At 43.6% G+C, this 21375-nt stretch overlaps 1 protein-coding gene across 3 annotated transcripts in view; it reads left to right on the top strand.

Moving 5' to 3' along the window:
• Positions 1–17364, top strand: part of HBS1L (HBS1 like translational GTPase) — a 126508-nt gene extending 109144 nt beyond the window's left edge. For all 3 annotated transcript variants that reach the window (XM_068231618.1, XM_068231617.1, XM_068231615.1), the window contains exons 14-18: positions 4729–4819; positions 9302–9410; positions 10978–11078; positions 12274–12418; positions 16750–17364. In XM_068231618.1, coding sequence (XP_068087719.1) covers positions 4729–4819; positions 9302–9410; positions 10978–11078; positions 12274–12418; positions 16750–16761 — 458 coding nt within the window. In that variant the 3' untranslated portion in view covers positions 16762–17364. The remainder of the gene's footprint in view (positions 1–4728; positions 4820–9301; positions 9411–10977; positions 11079–12273; positions 12419–16749) is intronic.
• The last annotated feature ends 4011 nt before the right edge of the window (positions 17365–21375 follow it).

The following is a 21375-nucleotide window of genomic DNA, read 5'->3' as shown; positions in this document are numbered from 1 at the left end:
ATGTAATAGAGCATCCACTGGACTGACAACTCACAAGTGGAACAAATCTGTTTTTGCATGAACCCTTCCACATATACTCATTGTAGAGAGGGATATAGAGGTTGCTATATTTATTTCTCCCATTCTAGGTTTCAGAATGGTAACATTTATGACATGTATCAAATGTTCTGTCACTCCAGGGCCTTTGAGCATGTGACATCACTCAGGAGCCAGAGGTATACAGCATAGAGCATGTGGCTGTGAGGAAAGTCAAAGGCGACCCAAAGCAGCACTGGAGCAGGTAAATCTTACCCTGCTCCACTGCGCTACTCAGCAGAAGGCGGAGCAGGAATCCAACACCCCCCTCCTCCCCCCCCCCCCCCCATTCACATTAGTTAGGGCACTTAGCATTTAAGATTTTGTCCCATTAGTTGATTGAGTTTGTCACTCCTGTATTAGAAGAGGAGGTTTTTTTTTTATTGCTTTGCCTTCCTAAGATAGCTTTGCAGGTGCACAGCAGGAAGCAAGAGAACCGCCAAAGGGGATACAGGCAGCAGTTTCTGAACTTGAACCTTTGATCCCCCAGCAGTATCAGCTGACTGTTACGGCAAAGAGGTAATAGGTAAACACAGGATGTTAACAATATGCCTGCTTCCACGATGGCAAGAAGCGCTCAAACTGCAGATTTATTGCAGGATTTGTATTAGCTGCATCAACGAAATGTTTTTTTTTAACCCCCTTGGCGGTATGATTCTTTCTAAATTTTACAGTCTAAAAGCGGTGCAAATTTTTTTGCACCCTTTCAGATCCTAAAACCCCCCAAAAAATCAAGCTGCCAGGGAGATCTGCACAGCCCCAGTAATCCCTCACCTCCCTGGCTCCAGCGCTGCAGTTATGTCTCTATCCTCCGGGTGGGGCTGCAACTCTAAAGTGAAATTGCTGGCTGTCGTCATGACAGCCGGCGATCTCACCAGCAGGAAGCAGAGCCCTGGAGGAGAGGAAGAAGAATGGAGGCCGGCGTCTGGATCCCCCGGGAGGTATGTAATGACGCTGGCTGTGCGCTATACTTTGCACACAGCCTCCGGCGGCTACCCCAAGCAGAGGTCGGGATTACCGCTCTTAGCTGCGGTTTATCTGCCCCGACCCCAGCTCGGGATTACCGCCAAGGAGGTTAAAGGACACATCCGAGCAATTTAAAAAAAAAAAAAAAAAAAAAGGATCTACTTACCCAGGGCTTCATCCAGCCCCTGACAACAGATAAGTACCTCGCCACAGCTTCGGCATCTCCTGCATCCTGCATAAGCATGCGGCTGTGCCGCTCGCGAGAGCGCTCACGTGGTTTGGAGCGTTCTTAGCAGGCGCAGTAGTTCTGCACCTGCACAGAATGCTCCAGGGGCAGAGAGGAAGTTCTGAGTTCAGGTCCGCTTGAAAGGAAAACTGTCAGATTTTTACTTTCTATACAGGCTTGCTGATTTAATCTCTTTTAGAACAATTGCTGGGTCAAACAGCTCTTCGGAATGAATCGTGTTCTTGAGTAGTTCCATGGACACAAGCATCACTATTGCTCATGTGCAAGGATTGGACATATTCAGTAGTGATGCACTGCGCTTTGGAACTACTCAGGACATGAGTAGTTCCAAAGAGCTTTTCATTTGAATAGATTTACCATCTGACAGCCCTGGAACAGGCTGGATGGAGGAATGGTAAGATACTGTACTGTCCAGAGCCTTTCCTCTACGAGGTAAGTATCAATTATGAAGTAAATGTCTCACTTCAGGTTTGCCTTAAAGTAATTGCAGTCTATGCACACATAAAGGATATTTCCTCATTTAGTGTCATCTGCGGAACTCAAAGAACAAAAGTGGAAATCTGTGTGTGTGTGTGTGTGTGCGTGCCAATCTGTAATCCTTGATGACCTGCAACTTGGCTTATTTCTGACCATTTTTAGGGTCTAGGTAATAAATAACGGAATACAATTTATATCTATAGGTATGCAGATCACACTATCATATCATATATCCGATCACATCTCTGTAAAAACTGGTTTGGTGGCAAAAAGTACTTTCTGCTGAAATATTTGCTTATTTACAAGTTTAGAAAGCAGTAGCCTTTGATTAAACGTGACTATAGCACCATCTGTTGAGTGCAGTTACAATGGCAGGAATAGCATCCCTTAGTGCATACAGTGTGTGAAATTCAATGTAAAGCTTTGTGCATAGCTTATCAGTGCGGGCACAATGAGGATCAGCACAGCCAATGTAATTAAAGCTCGTTCTGCAACTGTCCATCCAATGATTTAAAATCTGTTGCAGCGACAGGCCACTGTTTCGAGGAGACCTCTCTTCCTGTCAAGATGCTTAAAATGGTCCAGCAGGACAGTCACACATTTACATACCACCACCCATAACTGCACAACCAATCAGAAGTGCAGCCCAACTTTACATGGATTGACTAATGCAGTGGACCTGATGGGAAACTGTTAAGGAATATACACTTACCTATAAGTATCTAATTTATATGCCAAAACGCCATGGGGTATTGCCATACACAGTAAAGGAGATCTGCCCATAGTTGAATAGTTATTTGGGTTGAAAAAAGTCATATGTTCATCCAACCAGAAAATATGGTACAGCACTAGCCTGCACCCTGAGGCCTCTTGCACACTGCAAGCGATTCAGATTCCGATTCCGCTTTTTAATCAGTTTTTACATCCGATTCCGATTTCGATTTGCAGTGTGCAGGGAGCAAACTGCAAATCGGAATCAGAGGTAAAAACAGATTAAAAAGCTGGATCTGAATCGCTTGCAGTATGCAAGAGGCCTGATATTGCAGTTGATCCAGAAAAAGGCAAAAAACACTTACAAGGCTTGGACCAAATAGCCCTAAAAGGTAAAAAAAAAAAAAAAAATCCCGACATAGGTAAGTGTGTATGCATTAACAGTTCCCCATCAGGTTGCTGTTAGTGTGACTTAAACACAGGTGTCACTCACTCTGGTCATTGCAGCCAGTTCTCCCTGTAGGACTGTGAAACTGGCATCAGCTCTGCTAGATGATAATATGAACATACTGCCACATTTTATGTACATTACTAGGTTAATACTATGAGGTATTCCTGTTCGCTTTTTTACTCAAATAGAAAATGCCTACATTGTGCTCATACTTCATTTAAATAATGTTTGAAGTTTTCGCATAGCGGCAAAAGTATATATTTCAATCTGTTAGTCTGTATTGAAACTGCAAGCGCTGGCATCTTGCAGCAGTAGGCAATGACTCATTCTAATGTGCAGCTATGACTGTGTGCTGGCATAACTTGTCACATATTGAAGCAACAGTTACTGCACAGCCCTTATCCTTGCTAGTATATTTTATCTTTAGATGCAGCTTAAAGAGAACCTGAGATGAAGATAAAGGCTAAATTTATACTTACCAGTACCTGGGGCTTCCTCCAGCCCTATGAGGTGTGTGTGTGGGCTCCCTCACTGTCCTCTCTGGTCACTTTGTCATTTAATAAGCCCCGGTAATGTGGCTGCCGCACATTTGTAGAAGCGCACAACTGGCTGCGACTAGACTGATTACTGGGGCTGATTAGAAGACAACAGAGACATCAGCGAAATAGGATCATACGGAGTGCCCAGGTTTTAGACCTATCTCTCTGATCAGTTTGGACATTAAGCTCTACGGCAGGTTGATCGCAAATACTTTGGCCATTGATCCCTGGTCTTGTACATAGTGACCAGTCTGAATTTGTGCCCCATAGAGAATTGAGGGATAATGTTCTTAAAGTTGCCACTCTGATTGAATATGCCCAATGTACACATACTCCCAGCTGTTTGGTTTCCATTGATGCTGAGAAGGCATTCGACAGGGTCCATTGGGTCTTTTTCCGCACCTGCGTGAGCACGAGCAGCTCCAGCTTACTGGGCAGGCGTGGTTGTACTTGCAAAGATGCAATACAGCCGCGCTTGTGTCTGAAGAGGAGCATGACCCCAACGTGATTTCCGACAAGCTGTTGTGGGTAATGCTTTGGGGGTCCACACTCGGCAACGGGGGACTGGAGGACAACGGATCCAGAGGCTTCCCTCCTCTTAGGTAAGTATAGGTAGTTCTGAATTGCAAATAGTCCCCCGATGGGAACTGCTCGAAAATGGTGATTTTGATTCCCTGGAAACAAGTCAAAATATTTAAAAAATAAAAGTTTTTGAGAAAAGCAATTTTCAAAATTGAAAGAGAAAATGGTTTTTATTACCCGTAAAATGACATTGTGTTGCAGTACACTATACTATGTAGCGAGTTCCAAGTTTTGCATGCACATTTTATACATTTTAAAGAAAACTTACGATCCAGCGCTGGAAACTTCTGGAAGTTTTCATAGATTACAGGCTTTACACTCAACTTCAAAATTGTAATTACATGAAAATTTCCATAAGCGAAACTGAACTGAGGGTATAGGGGGACAGAGGTGACTCTGTGTCGGGGGTGCAGAGGGGGACACTGAGGGGACAGAGGTGACACAGTGGGGGCAGAGGGGGACACTGAAGGCACAGGGCAACAGGGGGGACACAGAGGGGCCACTTGGAGGTACAGGGGACAGAAAAGGCACTATGAGTGTTCTTGATACCCTTTTTATAATTTGGTACTAAAGTGTTCATAGTTGAGATAGCATGACTCGTGAACTCATTAACACATGTAACCCAGAGAATATTGTATGCTAGCATCCATCAATGAAGTTTTGATATTGCTCATTTCCAGGAATCACGTTACATGATGAAGCAGTTGATTGGGCTGCGGCCGGAGATCATGTTAGTCTCACTCTGACCGGCATGGATATCATCAAAATCAAGTAAGCTGATGTGTGACTCTACATTTAGTTTCAGAAGGCTGTGAACAGGGTGTAGCCATGTGGTTTTATTTTTGGATCAGTTTGACTGTTACTCGAAATTTGTCAATGATTAATGAAACTTACACCGAAACTAAACCTCCAGTAAACAGGAACATGGTGTTCTGCCTGTTTAGCACATCACATTAGCTGTTCAATGTTCAGAAATCGCTGACTGTCTTGGGCATTATATGTGCTATATACTAAGTGCTGCTAACACAGATTTATTATTCCTGTTACAAATGACCAGTACAAGGAAAGTGCTCTTAAAGAGGTACTCCAGTGAAAATAATGTAGTAAACAAAAGTGCTTAATTTTTACAATAATTATGTATAAATGATTTAGTCAGTGTTTGCCCATTGTAAAATCTTTCCTTTCCCTGATTTACATTTAAACATTTATCAAATGGTGACATTTTTACTGCTGGCAGGTGATGTCAGTGGAAGTAGCTGCTGCTTGCTTTTTAACAGTTGGAAACAGCTGTTATTTCTCACAATGCAGCAAGGCTCCCACAGTGTGATGTCAGCACCATGGACCTGACATCACACTATGGGTGGGGTTTATACACAATATCAGCCATACAGAGCCCCCTGATGATCCGTTTGAGAAAAGGAAAAGATTTCTCATGGGAAAGGGGGGGTATCAGCTACCGATTGAGATGAAGTTCAATCCTTGGTCATAGTTTCTCTTTAAGACTAGCCTTAAAAATACCAGTAAGTAGTTTTTAAAGACTTCTGTAGAGCATTAAAGTGGACACTGAAAACCTAAATTTTGCCTAGTTTTTGTGGAAAACATGGGCAAAACAGTATATTTTATACCATAGCTGTCAGAAACAGCCAAGTCTGGTACACACATCCATTTTTGATTGGACAATCTTACCACTTACATGTAGTATGAGAGCTTCCATACACAATCTGCTCATAGTCAAAATCTATAGGCTCTTATACTGCACTGAGGTGGTAATATTGGATGTGTGTATGTATCCCTAGACAACACACTCTGTGGTTAAGCTAGTAGTGCATCTCTCTGACCTACATTTTATCTAAAGGAGAAAAAACAGAAACTGCTGTCACATTGGAGAAAGAGCATTTGTGCAGCAATTTGTAGATCACAATTTCAGGCTACAATTAAAACAATGTATTATAGATTATAGTCAGGCCATATGGAAACTAGTACGTGCCGGTCATATTTTTGCGACCAAAGATAGATAGATGTGTGGTGAGCAAAAATATTTCTTTTCTCAATGCATTGGGGCTGAGAGACTTTCCCATGTAGGTGTCAGTTACCTAATATCTGTGCTACATTACTGTGCTCAAATGCATTTCAAATCACAAGGCATAATTGGTTGTAATTTTTCTAAAACTATACGCTCTGGACAGGTGTGTACCTAGAAATCTTCAGGCCCTCCTGCAAAAAAAAAAAATCCGGGCTGAACACATTACCGCCTTCTCACCGGAGGTCTTACGTTCTCTAAGAGCTTCATGCAACTTCCTGTGTAAACAGGAAGTTGCTCTTAGAGATCGGAAGACCTCCGGCGAGAAGGAGGTAATGTGTTCAGCCTGCCGCCACTGCCTGCCCGCTGCCACCAATGATTGCAGGAGGGAGAGCGCTGAGAGGAGAGCCCAAGGTGAGGGAGGGGGGGGAATGACCCCCTCCCCACCGATCTGCGGCCACGCTCTCCTCTTATGCTGCCACCCCTCCTGCCCCACAAAAGTCCCTGAGCGGGCCCAAGGGGGGGTCGCATCCCCTATGGATTTTCCTCTGGCAAAACTATTACTTCTAATCATCTTAGCCAAAAATCAGTAGTGTGTACAGGTGTCCACCAATATCACTGGCATCCCCTTAAGGCCCCTTTTACACTAGGACACTTTCTTTGCTTTGCATAACCCAATCTGCACGCAGGGTAACACAACAGCTAAGAAAGTGTACTGGGCCCTGCACTTTAATCGCATTGCATCACAATGCACCTGAAGTACCCGAATCACAACCGACCCATCACAAAGCCAACTGTGCATTACCCTGTGACGTCTGTAGCGACAGAATGCATTTAAGTCAATGTACGACACAGAAATTTTAAATTTGTTGCCGGCGGTGCGCATGTACAGAAAGATGCAACTACGACGGGAAAGTTGTGAGTCCCAGTGATGCACTTCCTGTCCAGCAGGGAGTACATCACTGGGCAAGAGGCAGCGAAAGGGGGGGGGGGTCGAGGGCAGGGGGATTTCATCAGGGCTATGCATATGACCCTGTTGGCGCACTCTGCCACAGGGTCATATGAATCAAATTTTTTGCGATGTGAGAGATTTCTGTTGGTGGGCTTTGATCGCTCGCCCAATGTTTGTTTCTTTTTTTTTTTTTTTACAAATATTTGTGTTTATTTTTGTAATAAATGTTGCTATTTCTTTTATTATTTTTTAAACCCACCCTCCCTCCCTACCCCCGCCAGACAATCAGCGCGATCAGCTGTCATAGGCTTCAATCTATGACCGTGGATGGCTTCCCTCTCTCCAGAGGGGACAGCCATGTCACACGGCTGTCCCCAGAACAGCGCTGCCTTAGATTGCAGCGCTGTACAGTGTTATTAGATGGCGGTCTAACAGTCCCTAGTGCCGCTTGGAGGCTGATGACGGAGCAGAGCTCTTTCATTCAAGCGGGGATGCGTGCGCCCCTGCAATCTCCACCCTCAACACTTCACGCCAATTGCCGTGGAGTGCTCCTGGGGCTGCCGCGCAGCTCATGCCAGTCGGTGTTGAGCAGTTGTTAGGCAGTTAAGATGCTACTAGGGACACAAGAGCATGACTTATCATGCAGCAGTTAACAGAGCAGCATCAGGAAGAGTACACAAGTACACAGGCCTTAAAGGGGCACTATTGCTAATTTCATCTATTTTCATCCCGTTAACATACATATGCCTTATTGGAGTTATGCTATTGCTCAGTATATAGTCCTATCAAAATGTAATTTTACACTTGTAATAAACATTTACAGCCAGGCAGTCACGTCAGTGGTAAAACCTTTCCGACGCCAGTTCAGCATAAACCATTCTGTAGCAGGGAGGCATCTGCTACTGATCCTCGAGCTGCCGTTATTTTCAACCCCTCTGGCGAGCTCATTTATTCTTTACCATGTTGTGACTGCACTAATGTGCAGTTACTGAGCCCACAGCAGCCGCCATAAAGTGCAGCATGCAGCCTTCTCCATACAGCGCAGGAAGTACATGTATGGCTGTTTGATGATACGCTGGCCGGCTGCTAAGGACCCCTTTTGTGAAGCCGGCAATAAAACGGACAGCTATTGCTGTCCGTTTCCATGGTAACCCGGCACCGGCTTCTGAAGTGTGCTAGGCGGCGGCGGAATCAAAGAGCAGACACAAGTGCTACAGCTGTGTCCTGCTTTGTATGTTGCCGGTGCCGGGTTACCATGGAAACGGACAGCAAAAGCTGTCCGTTTTATTGCCGGCTTCACAAAGGGGTCCTTAGCAGCCGGGCAGCGTATCGTCACACAGCCGTACAGGTACATCCTGCGCTGTATGGAGAAGGCTGCGTGCTGCACTTTACGGCGGCTGCTGTGGGCTCAGTAGCTGCACATTAGTGCAGTTACAACATGGTAAAGAATAAATGAGCTGGCCAGAGGGGTTGAAAATAACGGCAGCTCAAGGATCAGTCGCAGATGCCTCCCTACTACAGAATGGTTTATACTGAACTGGCGTCGGAAAGGTTTTACTACTGACGTGACTGCCTGGCTGTAAAAGTTTATTACAAGTGTAAAATTACATTTTGATAGGACTATATACTGAGCAATAGCATAACTCCAATAAGGCATATGTATGTTAAGGGGATGAAAATAGATGAAATTAGCAATAGTGCCCCTTTAACACTACAATTGTGATCTGGGCCCTCTGCATTCTTGTCTTCCTGGCAGACTTGGGTAACTTGGAGGTTAATGAGAGGAGTGTGAGCTCAGCGCACGCTATGTACTGCAGTGTAGCATGTGCTGGTAACTTACGCGCATTCCTTGTAACTAACGGCCGCTCCACTCGTCCCGCTCTGAGCCCCGTCGGGTCCAGTGGCTTTATAGGACGTAATCCCCGCACGTTGATTGACCCAGTCGGTTACCTGTCAAGTGACAGGTGACCTATTGGGCCAATCAAAGTGCCAGGATCAGGTCCTAGAAAGCCAGTAAAGCAGCTGTTAGTTACAAGGAGCGTGCAAAAGTTACCAGTGCATGCTCCGCTACACTACTGCAGCATAATTAATGAAACAAGCCCATAATCCTTGAGATCCCCTAACTTTCTTGTTAGGGCTCAGAATGCCAACAGATGACAGGACAAGCCTCACTCATTTTACTTTGTGCTGGGTGTGACTGGTTGTTAAAGCTCTAAATAATTGAAATCTATATGAAGTTTGATATATTCAGATATTTATTTGGATTTTTTTTTCTTTATAGTGTGGGGTGCGTTTTTTGCAGCCCAAGTGAACCAATTAAAGCCTGCACACGTTTCCGAGCTAGAGTTCTCATCTTTAACTTTGATGTCCCTGTAACGCAAGGCTTTCCTGTAAGTATGCATCCTTGGTCTTGTAGTGCTGAATGGAAGCAGAGGGAAATGTCTCAGTCCTCAGTTTGAGGTTGCCATAGTCCTGGTTTAATGCTAGGATGAGCACCTTTAATCTATGGAAAAAGTGTTCTTCACATACTCATAGGACACGTATAAAAACAGCTAATACAGTTTCAATAGGTTAACAGATGCAATAATACAATACAATCGCCTCAATTCACTAAGCTTATCTCCTGTCTTTAATAAAGTTTCTATAGTTATCACCATGGTGATAAGGCCTGTAGTATTGAGGAAACGGTTTACCTCAGGCAAACCTAAAGTTAACTCTTCTGTCTTTAAGTTAACTCTTCAACCCTTAAAATAACTCCAGAATTCTAAAGTTATAGACAGCTGTTAATTAACTGCGTGTGAAAATAACTACAGAGGAGGTAACTTAACTACGGAGGAGGTAACTTAACTACGGAGGAGGTAACTTAACTACGGAGGAGGTAACTTAACTACGGAGGAGGTAACTTAACTACAGAGGAGGTAACTTAACCACTTGCCGACCAGGGGATGTTACACTGATCGGTGCTGCGTGGGCTCTACAGCCCGCAGCACCGATCAGCAGTGCAGCAGGGCGATCAGACTACCCCCCTTTTTTCCCCACTAGGGGGATGTCCTGCTGGGGGGGTCTGATCGCCGCCGGCTGCAGTTGCTTAGCGGGGGGGGCTCTTCAAAGCCCCCCTCCGCAGCGCTTTCAGCCCTCTCGCCAGCTCCCTCCCTCTCCCTTCCCCTGTGTGCTGCGCAGGACGGATTTCCGTCCTGCGCATTGAAGGATAGGCTTCAGCCTATCATATGCCGGCGATCCCCGGCCAATCAGAGGCCGGGGATCGCCGATCTGCCTTACGGCGCTGCTGCGCAGCAGCGCCGTATGATGTAAACAGCGGGGATTTCTTCCCCGCCTGTTTACATTTTGCCGGCGAGCCGCCATCGCCGGCTCTCCGGCTGTTCACGGAGACACCCTCCGTGAACTGACATGGAAAGGCCGCTCGATCGAGCGGCTGTTTCCATGGTAACCCGCAGACGACCAGTTTACGCCAATCGGCGTTAGCTGGTCGTCAAGAGGTTAACTACAGAGGAGGTAACTTAACTACAGAGGAGGTAACTTAACTACAGAGGAGGTAACTTAAGGAATGAAGAGATAAGATAACTCTCTCACTGTGTGGTGGTAAGTTTTCTCTCACCTTATTATCTCCAGCATAATCTCAGTGAATTGAGGCAATTAACATTTCTATAGCGCTTTTCTCTTATACGACTCAAAGTGCTTAGGCTCTCTCAGATTCAGTAGTTAGTAGTAGGATGAAGTGAACTACAGATGATGTAGTTATAAACATAACTTGATTTTGCTTCATTTGAAGTCATTTTGCCTAAACAGTTTGATGTAGCCTCAGGCACTTGACTTCCATCATGTCGTGTTTATTTTCTGGTGTTAGCCTTTTTTAAATCTTGTAACAAACCACATGCTAGTAGATATTAAGGCACCCCTTTTTCATGAAGTGATTAATGTTTTGATTTTTAAATATAGGTAATTATTCACTACCAAACAGTCAGTGAGCCTGCCACCATCAGGAAGCTGATCAGCGTGCTACACAAGAGTACTGGGGAAGTGGTGAAGAAAAAGCCAAAGTAAGATCCATTTTCATTCATGCTCTCTATATATTAATTTTTTGGCATATTTAGCATTTCATATAAAATGTAGCCCTTGGACTTCTATTGAGGTGCTGCATCTCGGGAAGACTGCACCCTTCATTGACAGTCATTATCAATATGCATCATGTCATGGGCTAAAACAACCTTATGGCTGCATGTCATGCTAACTTACCTATGGGATTTGCTACCACGTAAGCAGGAAGTGCTCTCCAGAGCAGTCCCTGGGTCACTACAGTGTGTATTGGCTGCAGCTTGAAGGAGATGGGGGGCCTCTGTGTTCCTCAGCTCTATGACTACTACTACTACTACATGGGGGAATATGAGGGAAGTCGTTTGTAAGCACCTTTTTATGCTGCGATTAAAGTGCTCTTAAAGGAGACATTAGCTAACAAAAGTAGAGAAAAGCTTTACTTACTGGGGGCTTCTTCCAGCCCCAAGCAGACAGCAACTCACCCGCTAGATGCAATCTTACAGAGGGGAAAGTATTGGCCTGGAGAACAATGAAACTTGGCAACTGGACGTAGAGGCTGGAAGAGGCGAGTAAAGCTGGTCTCTCCTTTTGTTAGTTCATGTATCCTTTAAGGCTGGGCATACACTGCTCGATTTTGCCGCCCCATTCTGCAGGTAATTCTCTTATCTTCCGCTCGTTTTTCTTATCTTTTCCTCCATGCAGAGATCGGATATGCCGGAAATTATCTATCGAGCCATCTAGATGGCTCAAAATCGAGTCGTGTATTCCCAGTATAATGGGTTGATGCACCATGCCTGTTAAAGCGGACCTGAACTTAGAACTTCTTCTCTGCTGTAAAAGAAAAGCAACAGCATAGTAACCTTAAAGAAAAAAAACATTTCTTTGTTAGAGCTGATACAAATACTGCAATAAATCTGCAGTGTGTCTACTTCCTGCTTTTATGGAAGCAGGCATAGGTCTAACATCCTGTGTTTACAAATTAGCTGCACTGCCGTGACAGTAGATATTCCTGAGCTGATGCAGCTGAGAGATCAACTTACAGTTGTAATTAGTCATAAATGAGGGGGAATTAGACATGCTAAACTCTAAATACATACAGGGGTCATTTCTCTGTTTTCCTTCTGTCCTGTGCAAGAGTTCAGGTCCACTTAAAACTAGGATATTGTAACTTAATGATTAATGATGCTTTACTTTTGGCAGGTGTCTAACAAAAGGGATGAATGCAATAATAGAGCTCCAGTCACAGAGACCTATTGCTATAGAATTATACAAAGAATTTAAAGAACTTGGCAGGTTCATGTTGCGGTATAGTGGATCATCCATAGCTGCTGGAGTTGTTACTGAGGTAAATCTGACTTTATTAAAAATCATGTAATTTGATGACCTACTGATTTATTTGCTAGTTTTAAATTGTTAGTCTTCTAATGAAATAATATACAAGTCACATCGGTGTACAAATACCTGGCAAGTCAAGGTTTCTGAGGACACTGAACTGACAACAGTGACCAACTAGATTTAATTACAGACCCAAGTGCATACGGTTACATCAATACAGACAGTCCCCTACTTACAAACAACCCAAGTTACAATGTTTCATAGATAAATGTTGCCTCCATGTACAAAATACACAGTACTGTTTTTGCTATTACATATTTTAGTTGTTACATTTTACAGTACAGTATTGTATAAACTGTTGTGAGTACAGTGGAACCTTGGTTTGCGAGCATAATTCGTTCCAGAAACATGCTTGTAATCCAAAGCACACTATAACTTATTGCCATCTGTTGGCTCGCCCCAACCTGTGTGTGTGTGTGTGTGTGTGTGTGTGTGTCTTTACCAAGGAACTTTCAGTTCAATGTGACTTTGCACAGTCTCAACACTCAGATTAAAGGGATCTAAGCACCCTTGCTTTCACTGGAATTTCTCCTGGCATAGAAGCTGCCATGTCCCCTCCCCCCCCCCCCCCCCATTGCTATTGTGACACATTAAGTCTAGATAATGTCTTTGAAGAAACTTTCCTAATTACCCACCCCCTCTGTTGATGAAAAGGTATTGTTTTACGTCTTGGTAACGACTACAATAAAACAATTCGCTTCCTGAAATCTCTGCGGCCGGGTATGGAGGGGACGGCCTGCTGAAGTAGGCTAATAAAACTACTCTGAATGTAAAATGGAAGTTTATTTTAATAATGAGACATATTGTTGGCATGCATTTTTCATGTGCTATTGAGATGCCCTGTGTGCTAAAAATGGTGCTCAGTTCACTTTAAATACAGTGAAGTACCATCCTGCAGCACCAAAGGGAGAAGAACTATACAATTGGCTCAGTTGTGATGACGTGACGCATGTACACTTTTCTTTTGCTTGTATGTCAACTCATAATTTCACAAACTTATTTGCTTTTATTGCAAAGCACTCTTTAAACCAAGTTACTCTCAATCCAAGGTTTTACTGTAGTTTACTGCATATTAACCTCTTGAGGACCATGGTGTTAAACCCCCCTAGTGACCAAGCTATTTCCTGCTTAATTGGCCACTGCAGCTTTAAGGCCAAGCTGCAGGGCCGTACAACTCTGCACACCAGTGATCCCCCCCCCCTTTTCTCCCCACCAACAGAGCTCTCTGTTGGTGAGGTCTGATCGCCCCCCCCCCCCCCTCTTTTTTTATTATTTTTTTTTTATAAATATTTATTTGTCTTTGTTTTTTAAATATTTCTTGCCATTTTATTTTTATTTTTTTTCCAAATCCCCTCCCTCCCCGCAGCCGGCCAATCATGGCGATCGGCTGTCATAGGCTTCTGCCTATGACAGCCGATCGCTCTCTTGTCCCCCAAGAGGACAGCCGTGTCACATGGCTGTCCCCAGTGCAGCGCTGCTGCAGATCGCAGCGCTGTACATGTAAATACACGGTAACAGTCTTCCAAGCGCTCGGAGACTGAAGGCGGAGCTCTGCTCCGCCCACCAGGCAGGAGATGCTCGCGCAGCGTGCACGCGATCTCCTGCAAACTGCTGCCCCAGGACTTTACGCCAATTGGCATTAGATGGTCCTGGGGCGCCCGCCATGGCCACGCCCATCGGCGTGACGCGGTCGGCAAGCAGTTAAAAGCAGATGGAAAACAAACCACACAACATTGTTTATACTACATGTCGGAATCCAGATTTGTCCGAGAGTCAGCCATTTATCCACGTTTCACTATGTATGACACATGACTGGACCGGAACAGAACCTGTTTGGAAGTAGGGGGGACTACCTGTGCTCATATTCCACTTAGCTTAGAGCTTACAGCTATGCATTTTTTCAGGTGTCCTATTCATGAATAAGTTTGCATTCAAAAACAAAAAAGTTGTTCAATAGACTTGTACACGTTTCAACCTGCATGATAGTTGGGCAGGTTGATCGACCGGTTGGATCTGGCAAACAAACGGTTATCAGTTGGTCACCTGTTTTTTTTTTTGGCAGCCGTACACACGCCCAACTATCTTCAAGCGACCAAGTTTGGAAGACAGTTGGGCAGATCATTTGGATTGTCGCAGATCGTTTGGATGTTTGTAAGAGGAGCTGTCAGCCATACTATCTCAGAAAAAAAAACACATATATAAGTAGATAAATACTTGCTCTACTTGCATAACATATGTATTGCACTGTCCACATTTTTATTTTAGTGATTCTTCTACAGTAAAAGAAGAGAAAATCCTTCATGGCATCTTCCATTTTAAGTGTGACTATTTTGAAGCCAATCCTGATGTAATTTCCTCCCTTACTCTCCTTTGCCTGATTTGCCTGCCCTTCACTATAGAAAGTGTATAGTCTCAGCAGGAGAAATATTGGCCAATCAGAGAGGAACAGAGGTATGGGAGGAGAAAACAGGAAGGAAAGAGGCTTCAGCCAATCAGGCTGCATTAGTTACGTCTGAGGGGAAATAGAGAAGCAAAAAAGGACAACCCAGCATGCCCTGCAACTTCCTTTTTGTGTACCAAATTTTGTGTGTACCAAATAAGAGTCAGGTAAACTGGGAAAGATCATTTATCAACAAGAAAAGTAATAGTGATTTTAACTTTAGGGTTGCCTGGTTAGCATCCTTATTACTTGTTTACCAGATACAAATAAAGAATTGATTTTTGATTTTATGCCCGACAGTTACTCTTTAAACAATTATATCTTTTTACAAGGTTTTCAGTCCCTTTGTTATAAGAAGCACCACACTCTTCACCAGTGGGTTGTAGGAAGGGGTGGTGGTTCAGCAATTCAAGTTCAAGCTCACCGCTTAAAGTTAACCAGTTACTACTGTCCTGCAGTCATGTGACAAGTGGTGCAGGGGGAGGACAGATTAACTTGACAGATGCAAGTTAGGTTACACAGAATAACTTGTGCGGCAGATAAAAGCAAGCTGCTATTACTTTTTGGACAACCCTCGTACATTACCACTTCTGCTGAACACTGTTGATATATGGGGCATGACCTATTGGCACCCATTCCAGGTGCATGCTGGGAGGAGTGCAAATCTCTACACCCTTCCCAGGAGCCAGATATCCGTATAGGCATATGTACATAGGTCCAGCACATGGGGGTGTGGCATAGTTAAATCACAGCTGAATTTTCTAAACCGCCAGGTGAGCTCAAATAGATGTAGGTGGAGCATGGTACTTGGCCTAGGTCAATGACCATACATCATTGGTGGGCAGAGGCAATATCTTTTATTTACATTTTTTTATACACTACAGGTGGTCTGGTGTCTGGCGGTTTTTGTTTTGATTTTTAGTTTTTTTTTTTTTTTTTTTTTCAAGAAAACCTGGGTACTTTTCCGTTAGCCGGGCGCAACCGCTAGGTGGCGTTAATTACTATTCCCCCTCCAGGCCGCCATGGCTAGTAGGGAAAGATGTAACTCCAGCGATCGCTGACAGCAGAGTTACATCTTTCCCTACTATCCATGGCGGCCTGGGGGGGGAATAGTAATTAACGCCACCTCAGCGATCACGATCTTTCTCTACTATCCATGGCCCATGGTGGCCTGGAGGGGAATAGTAATTAGCGCCATCTAGCGGTTGCGCCCGGCTAACGGAAAAATACCAAAACCTGTAACATCAAAAAGTGCCCCTGAGGGGGGTACTTGCCCTGGGAGCGGGAAGCCTCTGGATCCTATCAAAGCTTTCCCCGTCCTCTTCCGTCCCACGGTGATCTCGCTGGGCCCCTCTGAACAGCGGGCATGTAAATATTTACCTTCCTAGCTCCCGCGCAGGCACAGTAGCGGCTGTTGGCTCGGGATCAGGCGGAAATAGCCGATGCTAGTTGGGTCCTGCGCTGTAGAGTGGACCCGATTGGGATCGTCCAGTTCTGACTTAGCCCATCGGGGAGCCGCTACTGGGTCTGCGCTGAAGCTGGGGAAGGTACATTTTGGCACCTGCGCCACAGCACAAAAAATTTCAGCTGTGGTTTCGGAGGGGCCCAGTGAGAACACCGTGGGACGGAGGACGGCGGGGGAAGCCTCGATAGGATCCAGAGTCTAACCCCTCCCGAGGTAAGTACCCCCCAGGGACACTTTTTACTGTTACAGTGTCTCTTTAAACCAGATTGTAGAAAATCACTTTAGTGTATCTTTTATTTAGACAGAGTAAAAAGAATATATACAACCAATGCTTATAGTGTGCTTATTTAATGACTTTGTATTTTTATTTTCTCAGATAAAAGAATGACACTACAATTTCTCCAATGTGACCTGGCCAAGTGATTGCATTCAGCTTTGATCATTTTCCGCCTAAACAGCCTGGATTAAGTGCAATTAAAAAAAGAGAAGCCGTACAAAAACTCTTGCGAGAAGGCGAGCAGGTGCTCATCTACAGCTCCATCTAATGGAACAAAACAGCAGGACCTCACTGCGATCACATCATCAGTTCATCTGTGACTTTGTTCCGTCCTAATTCAGTGACAAATGCAGCAACTTTTCTCATAAGTGACACAATTAATTTATATTAATAACAGTCTGCGCTTAGCATGATGCTTTCTTCTGATGCTATCGCAGACATGTTTACAGTTCCCTTCTCAAATGTCTGCAGCTTTTTTTTCTTTTCCTTTATGATTACTTGGTTTAATATATTTAGTGCTAAACACGAATTGAAGAAATCTTTGTTTGTTTTAAGTTTTAGAGCATGACTGAGCAACAAAAACATTGAAACCTCTCAAAAGATGATGGTTTGCTGTGTGTATGGAAACTTGCTGTGGAGGATGTGTCTATTTCATTTTAAAGCTACAAATGGATCTAAAATAGAACAATTAAAAAAGCTTTGGTTTGAGCATAACCTGTAGTTGTTTTTCTTTTTAAAATTAATTCCAACGTAGCACAGTGCACACCCCGGGACACCCTTACTATTACTTAGAGGTTTTGAATCAGGATGATACAATTTATTGGCTAACTTATAAGAGTAAGCAAGTTATAAGTTAGCCAATAAATGGTATCATCCTGATTCAAAACTTGCTTGTACTTATGGCTAACACGTACAATACTCTGTTACTATTACTTACATAGATCTGCTTCCAACGAAATCAAAGCTTTTAAGGTATCACAGGCAAACCCAAGAGGTACATGCAAACTCCAGACATCGTCACTGGGGGTTGCAATTTCAGAACCTTCAAGCTGCAAGCTTTAACTCCCTTCTTATCTACAGTACCTTCTGCTCCATTGCTTAAATAACAATATCCTTTTCTACTGGAATTACAGCGCTGTGCCTGGGTTGCTGTTTTATGCTTTGCTAAATGTCTGTGCTCCACACAATGGGCCTAGTCCCCTAAGTATTACTTTTGCATGACATTCTTTATTGCTTTATCTACCCTTTATACTGCTAAGAAGTAGCTGCCATGGTGGTGGGGGAATGGTGACAGGATTCAATGGATCTTTATAGCTGATAACAGCTAAGCAGACACTCATTTTTAAAGTAGAGCAAAGAAACATGCGGACACGGGGCTAGGGGAGGGATTAGGAAGAAAAAGACCCGGCAGATCGTTATAACATTAAATTAGAAGAGGATCTATTCTATAGAATGTGAAGTTACACCGAATTTGCTCTTTAATCACTGATATTGCTACTTCTGGCCCTAAAGGATAACCAAGGCAGAATAAACTGAGAAAACTTTTTGCAAACACTTACCTATGTGTCTGTTCTCTCTTTAATTTACTGAGGTAGTGGCCACAGCTAGATTTATTTGGTGACCTTTGAATGGGGAGGTACTTGTGCTGCACATATATAGTAGTTCAGTTCCACCTCTCTGTCCACACTCGCTCACTGTTCTTCTACAATCTGGAGCACAGACAGGGAGACGGGAGTGTAACATTGCAAATGTGCCACACAAGGACTGCAAGGTTCAAAGATACAGGAGTAAATAATGGGCACGCAGAGCCTCTTGGGAGAAAACAGATACATAGGTGTCTGCAAAAATGTCCACACCTTTGTGTGGGCTCAGTTTCCCACTTTTTCATTTTGGTCTTCCTGTATCCCTCGTGCACATTGTTGTGTGTCTCTTCTGTCCTCCTTGGCCATGGAGCGCGCTATGCTTCTATACCTCTTTCTCCCAGTCATGTCACATGCCTCAGGAGCCAGAGGTATGCAGCATAGAGCATGTGTCTGTCACAATGATCAGAGGAGACCCAAAGTGGCACTAGAGTGGCTAAATATTAAACTGCTCCACTACGCTACTCTACAAAAGAGGGAGGAGCAGCCCCTCCCCATGGTTGCTATAGTTACGCCACTTACGGTAGTTTGAGACTGTTCAATAAATGTTAAATCTTTATTTGGTCCGTGACTTTGACTATGTTCTAAATTTTGGCCCCTTAGATTATTGTTTTACACCCCTGTTATCTATAAAATATTTCATTTTCCTGAAGTCAGAACTTTTATGCTATTCACCCCTTCATTTTATTCCAAGTGCTTGTAACAGCCTCTTGACACCTTTTAGATTCAAAGTATATATTGTACTTCTCTGTAAGCGGCATTTTAACTAAACAATCCTGAGTTGTTTCCTCCTGCTGCCTCAGATTGGTAATTGTCTTTTTGGTTACCCAGTCAGCTCTACAGTGAACAAGAATTGTCTTACCCTACAGGCATGTGTGATTCATAAATTCATAATTCCCATGTGCTCTTTTCAGGCACTGAATCTGAAAACCTTACATTCACACACAAAACAAAGCATCTTGAATATCTCATATATACGAGATGTGGGCTGTCAAAAGTATAACGTAAACCTACATCCAATCACACAATATGATGAAAAAAAATCAGCCCACACCCTCCTCCAAAAAGTAAATTTTAAAGTTGAATCAGTCACATTACTGCCACAAACATGAATCAATTTAATTGGAAATCCACGTGAAAGACCAATACAAAGTGGTGTACACGTGAGAAGTGGAACGAAAATCATACATCATTCCAAACATTTTTTACAAATAAATAACTGCAAAGTGGGGTGTGCGTAATTATTCAGCCCCCTTTGGTCTGAGTGCAGTCAGTTGCCCATAGACATTGCTTGATGAGTGCTAATGACTAAATAGAGTGCACCTGTGTGTAATCTAATGTCAGTACAAATACAGCTGCTCTGTGACGGCCTCAGAGGAAACAAGCATAAAGGTAAAAAATTACCTTTAGGCCTCTTGCACACTGCAAGCAATTCAGATTCAGATTCCGCTTTTTAATCTGTTTTTACTTCCGATTCAGATTCAGATTTGCAGTTTTCTCCCTGCACATTGCAAATCGGAATCTGAATCTGATGTAAAAACTGATTAAAAAGCGGAATCTGAATCAGAATCGCTTGCAGTGTGCAAGAAGCCTCATGCTTGTTCCTGGTGTGTTAGGCATACACTGCATAAGGCCTATAGCTAATTCTGAGTACCCAGAAACTAGTATAGTTATATCCATTGTAAAGATATGTCATTTTTACAATAATCTTACCTTAAATTACCCTGTTACATACCTTTTTAGATATAACATTGTAATGCAACAAACAACATTTGAAAGACAGTAATGAAACCTTTGTTGCAACGTTTTACTGTTTATTTGGTTTATTTTGTTTAATTTTTTTTGTCAACCATGTTGTGAGCATACTTATTAATTAGCTTTGTTTGCAACCAAAAAACAGTATTTGTAAAAATAAACAACTGTTGAAATAACAAACCGCATCAGTAACTAAAATAGACATTTTCACAATTGTCAGTTTTGATGCCCTTTTGGACAAGTTGAAAGATGCCCTTCAATGTGAAGATACAAATTATCGTCGATCAATTACTCCGACTGAGCGACTCATAACATTGAGGTATGCAAAATTAGCATCAAAATGTAAACATAAAACAAAATGTCTAACAATATAACAAACTTTCTACTCATGTTGGGAGAGAAAACCAGACATTGGAGTAGCATTACTGAAATCCGGTGGAGTAGAGTCAGAAGTGCTTTGTGGCTGGCTGCGAGCTGTCAAATCAGTGTACACTGGAATGTCAGTAGGCATTGATGATGTTTGAAACATATTTCCTTGTTCAGTACGCATAGGTGGTGGCATAGGGTAATGAGGATAGTGACCATATGTTTGACATATGCATAGGTGGGTAAGTATGTGCTGAGGGGACGTCTGACCACCAATACGGGGGTACCTACACTATTTTTATTTTTACACCCTCGCCCTGGGAGCTAGAAACTGCCCTCGTGTCACCCATCAGAGATCAGTACTTTATACCTCTGGGGACAGTGCAGGACTGATGCTGTTCAGATACATCACTAATCTGTTGAGGACTGTCCACTTCCAGAGACTTTCTGACCAGATCCAGGATTTTACCTCCACGGATGAGAGGAAACTACATCCTACTGGGGGAGGAGGAAACAACCGTGCAAATAGCTGCCCGATATGTCACAGCCTGCCACCAACTGAGAGGAACATACCACATGGACTGTACACCCCCTATGGACTGTATTTCCCAGTCCCCCATACTGTCCCTTATATCCTCCACACACCTATGGACTATATACCCCAACCCTCTATATCATTCCCTTATTCCCACAATCCATCCTCCCCATGTTAATGTTTTGCTTTGGCAATGCTAAATGTATTTGGTCCTGCCAATAAAGCTGATTTGGACCTGTTGGCTAGCGATGCCTTCTGTTGCTATGCGGGGTGGGAGAAGGAGGGCAGATGGATTTGCATGCATATTGCGTTACACAGTGAGCGAGGTGAGTACGGAGAACAATGCTCTTGGCCTGGCCGAATCGATACGCTGGGCTGGGGACATCTGGGATGGCTGTACACGCTAGATCCTCTGCAGAGGCGGTCTCT

This window comes from Hyperolius riggenbachi, chromosome 4 (genome assembly GCF_040937935.1).
Source record: "Hyperolius riggenbachi isolate aHypRig1 chromosome 4, aHypRig1.pri, whole genome shotgun sequence".
Taxonomy (NCBI): domain Eukaryota; kingdom Metazoa; phylum Chordata; class Amphibia; order Anura; family Hyperoliidae; genus Hyperolius; species Hyperolius riggenbachi.
The sequence above is the reverse complement of the archived record's forward strand: the minus strand, read 5'-3'. Positions and strand labels throughout refer to the sequence as shown.